Genomic DNA, 8,966 nt, shown 5'->3' with positions numbered 1-8,966 from the left:
AATACTTCTCCCAGTACAACTAAAGTATTAGGCAAAGGAATTTCAAATTACAATCTCTGATATAGGTTGTAGCTGGGTTGTAGAAGTTGAGCAGAGAGTTTTCAGGCACAAGCATAAATCTTGATTTGCATTGGGTTTGTGTGGGTGGTCAGACCCTTTTCCAGTTTAACTGAATATTGTGCTCATGGAGGCATTACAGGAATTAGATTTTTTTACTTGTGCAGGACTTCGCGTTTCCACTGATGAACAGTTTTTACCATTATTCGTACTCCATTCTTTTTAAAGCTATGGGTTTAGTTATATTTTAACTATATGTTAAGTATACTGGACAAAAGTGAATGAGTCCAGGTCTAATAATATTTGCAAATATTTGTAACTGACAATAATGACTTCATATCTGTGGGCAAGATATTACATGTGAGATTAGATAGAAGCCCAAACTAGCAATCAGTTCCATAACAGCTTTTAATAAAAAAAAATTTTTGAATGAAAGTGTTCAGAAAAGTATAGAATACAAGTGGAAAATTAATGACTAGTATAAATCACAGGATGTCTTAATAAATTGCAACATTCACTCCATTTTTATAAGGATAATATCACAATTAATGCAAAGCATTGCTGGAATACATGAATATAGGTATTAATCTTTCCTCAGCTTTTTCCTCTTTTGTAGCAAAGACAAAAAAATATTTTCCTCTTGTTTCCAGATTTAATTGCTAAAGGAGGCACTGAGAGATTTCATTTCCCCTAAACCCCATTTTTCTTAGACTATTTCACGAGGTTCATAACTTTGACAATAATATTTCACTATTTAATAAAGAGGATTAGATTCAAACTGCCCTATGACAAAAAGGCCTAATTGAGTTTTATCTGATTATTCAGCTGATATCTGTTGTTAGATGATGAGTAGAAACTGTGCAAGTGTTTGCAATCTGATTTTAGGTCATAGAATCATGGAGTGGTCTGGGTTGGAAGGGACCTCACTAAATCAGGTTGCTCAAATCTCCATCTAACCTGGCCTTACTTTAATTCTCTGGTTATTTAATTCTGTAGCTGTAGTTCTATAGTGTTACCCTACTAAGAAGAGACTAAGATTTATTTGACTTGGAAGGAACAGTTTGAAAATACACAGCTGAACGGAAGGATTTGAGGGTAGAAGAGTGGTTATTTTGTCCAGCTCACAGCAGGTGAGCGACCTCCTGTTAATTCTGCAGCTGTAAGAACAGTGAAAAATAAACTCAGTGGACATGTTATTGAGTATGAAAACAAGTACTTGGAAGTTCTTTCTTTTTTCATTTGACGTCTGAATATAGAGAAAGAACTCTACTACTTTGACTGCATAGTGTAATTTTTATTCCGAATCCAGAGTAGAGGAAAACATACTAAAGATCTATTGGATGTGTAACAAAAATAGATTTGGGTTCAGTTGCCACATTTCTGTCACATGGAAAGTCAATAGCCACTTCTGCTTTGTAATTTTTAGCTACCAAGCATCATCAGCATTCCTCCTCCTGACCTTACTCAAAAGTCCGCTGTACAGATTATACATGGCATCTGATAGAATTTCTGACCCTGTCTGTGACCTCTATACTGAGAGTGATTTACCTTCCTAATGCAGAGGAACATTAATATGATGCATTCTTTGGTAAGTTTATGGTTTCTGAGCTTATGGACTTGGAAATATAAGAAAAATTATTTGTGGTTCTGATAGTCAAAACATGTACTAGGGGATATAGAGAATACAGTCCCTGTTCAATGACGTCATGTATTACAGCAGAGTCCTACCTAGAAAGGTGTGTATTTAAAAATAACACCACAGCAGTGTTTTTTTTATTATTTTAATAGTGAATTTTAGTTATGATTTATGCAATAAAGAATGTGTCTCTGAAAATAGAGGAAGGTGCCATTCATAACAAAAATTAGTTAATAATACTTTTTTCATTTTACCTTTCAAGCTTTCTAGGGAGGACCAGCAGATATGTAGTGGAAGGCATTGTGATCCCCAGTCAGTCCAGTAAAGTGATAATCTTTCAAGGCATTTTGCACACTGATTTTAAAAAGGCACATAAACTTACAGACATAGTAATGTATGTCCTAGATTCAAAGACCAGGGCACAGATAAATCTTAAATTGTTATGAACAAAATGTTTCTTAGCTCATAGAAATCAAAAATATATTTATGAGAGACTCGTAGAATGGTTTGGGTTGAAAGGGACCTTAAGGACCATCTCATTCCACCCCCACCCCCGCCTCTGCCATAAGCAAGGATACCTTTCACTATCCCAGTTTGCTCCAAGCCCCCTCCAATCTGCCCTTGAACACTTCCAGGGACTGAGCAGCCATGGCTTCTCTGAACAACCTGTACGTCAGCACCCTCAGAGTAAAGAATGTCTTCCTAATAGCTAATCAAAACCTACCCTCTGTCAGTTTAAAGCCAATACCCTTGTTCTACGACAAGCCTCTGTCAAAAATGAGGTTAGTTTCTGAAAAGAAGACTAATTTTTTAAATATTGCTGTTGTCATTGAGGTTAGATAATCTACATTTTGCTCATTCTAGTTAGAAGAAAGCTCAATCCTTATTCAGGACCTTTTTCCTTAGGAGCCGGAGCCTTGACATGACTACATCCCAGTCTGCATAGGCACCTTCCAGGTGACGTGTCACTTCTGAACATGAGGGATAGCTTTGACGACCATGAAGCACACGCCAGTTATCAAATGTCACTATGTCTCCTATAAAGAGATTGCACAACGGTCAGTAGTTGGAATGTTACAGTTGATTCCTTCAAAAAAATACAGAGGTAGATTCATATCAATAGTTAGGGAGCAATAATTTTAAGTAGCCCAGCTGGAGATACCCAGGAACAACAGAGTAATAGAGAGGCCAGTTCCCTTTTGACATCTCTTTCATTTCTTGTATAATGAAGAGTTAAAAAGCAGAGTGGTAGAGAGTCCACACTGAGAAAATCAAGCCTTGAGGAGAAAGGCAACTACAGCAAATACATACAGGTAAAATAAATAAAATGGGTGAAAGCCACTAGGATAATTTTTATTTCATCAGTCTAGTAGTATTTGTACTATACACATACATACTACCCCTGTTAAGAGAATTTCATGAGAAAAAAGTCATGACATTGAAATTTAGGAAGCCACATAATTAATGCTAAAATACTAATTTAATTTTTCTCCCTTGTGTGCCACCATAAGGATAAATCTTGAATTTAATAAACTCTTAGTCTTTCTTATCTTCTCCCCATTCCCTCTACCACCATTTTGATGAACTAATCACCAAAATGGATGGCACTAATATAATGTAAGGCACTTTGTTTTTCCATTAAAGTGATCTTACACATTATTTTATTGTGCGTTTCCAATGGAGAGAGATTATCTCCTCACAGACATTTTAGACACAAGTGCCATAGTATATAAGGCAGTCAGATACACCAATTAATTTACTTTTGTAATATCTTTTGAGAGATTCATATCTTTATTTTAATGCTGGGGAATGAAAGAACAGAGATTAAGGCCACACATGATATCACACTTAGTATTTCCCATCTATGGTGCTACTGATGCATAAATTTCCAATATGGTATGTAGCATAAAATGCTGTTTTGAATTTACTATAAAGATACATTTGACTAATCTATAGGTAGACTATTCCCTGCCATATTTTCTTCTTTAACAACGAGAAAAGAAATATATGAGATGAATGTAAGAATGCAGTCTGAAATAAAATAGACGACAGAAAGACTCTAAGTTCCTCTCAGTAGTAGTGCTAGCAGTGTTCAAGTACTTTGACTGTCAGGAAAAATATGTGAAAAATTGTTGTGAGGAGAAACAACTTACTGACCTGGTTTCAGCTTGTAAGTAAACTTGTGTTCTGCACTGTTTAATAAATCATTAAATTCCTTTAGAGCTGCATAAAATGGCCTCACTTTTTCAGCTGGTATATCAAGCACTGTGTCTCTTGTTGCATTATTATAATTGATGCGAATTGCTTGGCCTCTGGAATCCATGCTATGAAACAAAGAAAAGGGAAAAAAAAGGAAAAAAAAAAAAAAGGAATGTATCCTGTTGTTACTGAAACAGTTCAAGCTGATTAAACTGAATATAAAAATAACTGAATTCTCCTGCTGGAATATCAGGATGTTTCTATAGCAAAATTCAGACTGATACTGGATTGGATTTTGCTAATTATGCCTGACTAAGAAAACAGATAATCAGGAGAAAGTGTCAACACTTAATTTGCTCAAAAATGAATATTATACACTCTTATATGGTAAACTTTAAAAATAAATCATTAACTTTTTAAAATCAGAAAAGAATATGAGCATTTGCATTTCATCTTTTGATAGTATATAATTCTTAATCTAAATGTTTCGAATTATGACCTCTCCTTGGCATGATATATATGTACATTGGCTGCCATTTAGTAACAGATTTGGCTGTTGCTAACTTGTGCCTGTGCCTAGTAGTTACTCTACCACCACTTCTTATTTGTGTGTGGTAAAACCAAGTGAGTGGTACAATGCACCAAACAAATTCCCCAAAAAACAGACTAAAGACTCCAACCAACCAACCAACAAACCCCACCCAAACCTAGAACTACAGACCAAGTTAAACCAGTGTTTTCCCACAAGGTGGCAGGAGCAGACCTCCTACCAACATGTAATTCACCAGACGACAGGGAATTTTTCAGGTGTTATTGAAACTACTCACTCTATAATCCTTTGTTTACAGTGCACAGCAAAATCACAGTAATCCACCCCAACATCAATGTAGTTTACAGCAGTAGAGGATAGGATCTGATATGCTTCAGGATTTTGTTTCTTCAGCTTGTTGGATACATGAAATCCATCTACAACTTCACTTTCACCTCCTGCAGCTGTTTGCTTTATACAATGAAGAAACTGAACCTGGAATGAATTAACAGCTCTTAAAAAAATAAATAGCTTGCATATTTAACAGTTTATTAATATCAGTTCTATCATGCCTGTGGTTCTTTTATTCTGGTTGTTTGTTTGTTTATTTTCCTAGTGACAGACTGAGTTCTCATTCACTGCAGCTTCACAACACTCTGCGACCAGTATCACAAAGGCAGAAAACTAAAATAGCATGTTCATAAATCCATCCTATTTGGGATATCTTCTAATGCTTGCAACCTGTGAGTTGGTGGCAAAGAAGTCTTGCTTCTTTCCTTTGAGTCCCTCTTTCTGGCAGTCACATAATTTTAAATGCATTTCAGTCATATCTCAACAAGGCATATTAACTTTGTCTGCAGAAGCAAAACCTGATGTGAATTATCCACACATGGAGGGGAAGAAGTGGCTATCAGAGAAGGCCTGTCTCTATGATAAAGTACCATTAAGAGAGGAGATGGAGGGAGGGATGGAATGACCTTTTATTATTTTAACTAAGTGACCTTGGCCTATGATATTGAGCTCAAAACAAAGAATCGTGGGGTTTAGTTGTTATTATGTGGTTTTGTTTGCACTAAAAAATGGCTACAGCACTGCCTTTTAGTGAAGGATATCAATTTGATTTTGGCATCTGTGTCTGAAAATCTTAAAATACATGTAATGAGAATTTTTTGACAGATGGTTAGCAGAGTGGTGCTTCCCCATGTGCTTCTCCCATGTGTCCCAAATTTGGAGACAAATTACTTTATCAGAGTTCTTGTATGTATGCTACTGGTAAGATATAAACATTATACTTTCATTTCACTTTAGAGTGAATTTGCCAAGGCATAAGATGGAGCAAAAAGCCTAAGCTGGGCTCTGGCTTGCACTGATATCAATCTGAACTGCTGACACAAGCAGTAAAACTCCCTGTGGCTCTAGATATCACACAAACTGTAACTGCTCATCCTGCAAATGACACAAAATACTTATCATATCAAATGTTGTTACTTTTGTCATTTGGGCTTTCCATGATGGTGAATTATTTCTCAGACCACTAGGAGAAAAAATAACCAAACCAAACAAAAATCCCCCAACAGCAACAACCAAATGAACAAACAAAACCACACAAAAACCGAACCAACCAAAAAAAAACCCCACAGAACCTCCCCAAACAAACACACCCCCCCCCAAAAAAATCCCCCAACCCACCAATCAAAATAAAACAAACAAAAAAATCCCCAAACCCAAAAAGCCCCAAAACATTATCAACAAAAAGTCCAACAAAAAACACTCCACAAACACAAGAAGTCAAATAAACAACAAAAACAAAAATCCAGACAACTCACCAACCAAAACCCCAAACCAGACAAAAATCCCCTCAGGATGGGAAAGAGGACTGGAACAGGGTTTGTTCTCCTTCCCAGCTGGACCTGCAGACTTTTGTGGTGGTGATGAAGGGGGAAACTGAAGCTGTGGGCAGGGCAAATGGCCCACTGAAAGGAGCACAAGGCAATAAGTTCTTTTTTTTTGTGGCCACGGCTGGCCTTGTGCAAGGTAAACACAGCTTGGCCCAGCCAAGGAGGGCTCCAGTAAGTTATGTTATGGTCTTAGGAAATCCTAAATCAGGATTTTTATGGGACAGTTCTGAAATTAATCATCATGCTCTAACAACATGTCTAAAAGTTTGTAATAAATGACAGAATCACTAGGTTGAAACAGACCTTTGAGATCATTGAATCCAACCCATGCCCTAACACCTCAACTAAACCATGGCACTGTGTGCCACATACAATCATTTTTTTAAACACATCCAGGGATGGTGACTCCACCACCTCCCCAGGCAGACCATTCCAGTACTTTATCACTCTTTCAGTAAAAAACTTTTTCCTAATATCCAACCTATATTTCCCTTGGCACAGCTTAACACTGTGTCCTGGGTTGTACTGTAGGATGTACACAAAGTATTTATTCTATCACCATCTTCATGAACTGTTAAAACCAAGTGGGGCAGTTCTCTAGTGTTGGGCTGTCTTCTGCTAATGGCCCATCAACATCTTGCCTGTGACTCACAGGTAACTCCCTCCAGGAGTTATCTCTGTTTAATGGGCCATCAAGGACCCACTTCACAACTCATCATCCCATTGTGAGATGCTCTGCCCAGGGGGAGGAGCCAAGCATTCTCACCTGGATATAAGCTGGTATTTGGAACAGTGCAAGGAGCCCTTACCTACTGGCTTCCCAGAGGAGCAGAGCTACCAGACCTTTCTACAGGATCACTGCTTCAGGAATATCACCTCATCTGGACTGTTTCCACCATCCTGCTCAGGTTGTATTCTGACTCTGTCAGTGGTCCTTTGTGTTATTGCATTTATTTTATTTTATTTTTACCTTTTTACCTTTCTTCTTATTAAATTGTATCTCTGACTTGGAGCCTCTCACTTGTTTTACTTTCAAACCACAACACACTGTGTCCTTTTGTTCTGTTGCTCCCTGGAGAAAGAGACCAACTGCCATCTGATACAATAACCTTTCAGGAAGTAATAAGAGAGAGTGATAAGGTCACCTCTGAGTCTGCTTTTCTCCGGGTTAAACAACCCCAGCTCCTTCAGTCATTCCTCACAGGGCTTGTATTCCAGATACTTCACCAGCCTTGATGCCCTGCTCTAGATTTGTTTGAGCATCTAATCATCCTTTCTAAACTGAGGGGCCAGAACTGGACACAGCACTCAAGGTGCGGCCTCACCAGAGCTGAGTACAGGGGAAGAATGACCTCCCTGCTCCTATTCCGGGCCACACCATTCCTGAGCCAGGCCAGGTGCCATTGGCCACCTGGGCACACTGCTGGCTCATGTTCAGTTGGCTGTTGACCAGTACCCCCAGGTCCCTTTGCCTGGGCTCCGTCCAGCCACACAGTCCCCAGCCTTTAACACTGCAGGGGGTTATTGTGGCTTATATATGACTTAAGAATTCAAATATTGTGTAATAACTAGATATATAAAGAAAACGGCACATTCAGGACAATGTTCAAAAACATTTTAATGTACTCTAGTACTTTTATTTCCTGCTGGAGTCCAGGGCATCCCTCTGGGTGCCCTGGAAAGTCACAGACCTCGGTAGAGAGGCCTGGGACCCAAGAAAGAGGGTCTGGGGTCTGTGCAGGGGAGTTTTGCCTGGCACAGAGCCCAGAAAGACACAGTCTTTGATTTTGGTCCATGAGAAAAACATCCGACAGAGAGAAGAATTGCAAGTCACAAAGGTGTAACAGAGAGTAGTGTAGTTATTACCATGCAGAAGATTTTGTAGTTTTGGGTTTTTAGAATGTAGATGAAAAGGGACAAGATTGAGATTTTAGGGTGGTGCCCTGGGTTCTTCTTCTTCTCCCTTGGCATCCATCTTCGCAGTGTTGTGGGCACAAAGTAGTTTCAGTGGATTGGATCAGAGTAGACATGACCCTGTTAGTATAGGTGATAGGCATTGGCACACTATTGTAAATAATGGGTACGTAGTTATCTGTATAAGAGGTAGCGACCTCCCATCACACGGGAGGAGTCACCTTGTGTCCAGGCTGCTGTGAACATCTTGGCCGGACACAGGGGGAATCACATTGTGTCCGAGCTGCTGTGAACATCTTGGCTGGACACAAAGAGAATTGTAAGATAAGAACTAATAAACAACGCAAGAAACCAAGAAAACCAAGACCTTGAGACTCCTCATCATTCTCGCGCCACACCGAGCTCAGCACAGACACAGAGACGCAGAGTCAGACAGCAGACCCTAAATCCTTCAGAGGTCAAGAGGGAAAAACACTCCCTCGAGCCCACACGAACCACCAGCCTTTGGAATCTCAGGTGAAAAAAGCCCATAAAAAACCTGAGAATTTCCTACAAGCACATTTGAATGAAAAAGGTTACCCTTTTTTCCTAATGTTCTGTGGGGAACCAGGCCTCTGAGGGTGCTGCAGAGGGGGTAGTGCGTCTGGCACTTCTCTGGAGGACGTCAGCTCCCTGAGGGGGTTGGTCAGTCCCTGTTAACCTAGTTAAATACTTCCTGGTACGTTAACTGTCT

At 39.1% G+C, this 8,966-nt stretch overlaps 1 protein-coding gene across 1 annotated transcript in view; it reads right to left on the bottom strand.

The window, feature by feature from the left end:
- Positions 1-447: 447 nt before the first annotated feature.
- The window catches only part of BBOX1 (gamma-butyrobetaine hydroxylase 1), a 28,502-nt gene continuing 19,983 nt past the window's right edge, over positions 448-8,966 (bottom strand). Inside the window, 3 exon segments of the mRNA XM_083885333.1 lie at positions 448-2,730; positions 3,851-4,017; positions 4,720-4,916. Coding sequence (XP_083741459.1) covers positions 2,570-2,730; positions 3,851-4,017; positions 4,720-4,916 — 525 coding nt within the window. The 3' untranslated portion in view covers positions 448-2,569.

This window comes from Zosterops lateralis, assembly GCF_965231275.1.
Source record: "Zosterops lateralis genome assembly, contig: SUPER_6_unloc_1, whole genome shotgun sequence".
Lineage (NCBI taxonomy): Eukaryota > Metazoa > Chordata > Aves > Passeriformes > Zosteropidae > Zosterops > Zosterops lateralis.
The sequence above is the reverse complement of the archived record's forward strand: the minus strand, read 5'-3'. Positions and strand labels throughout refer to the sequence as shown.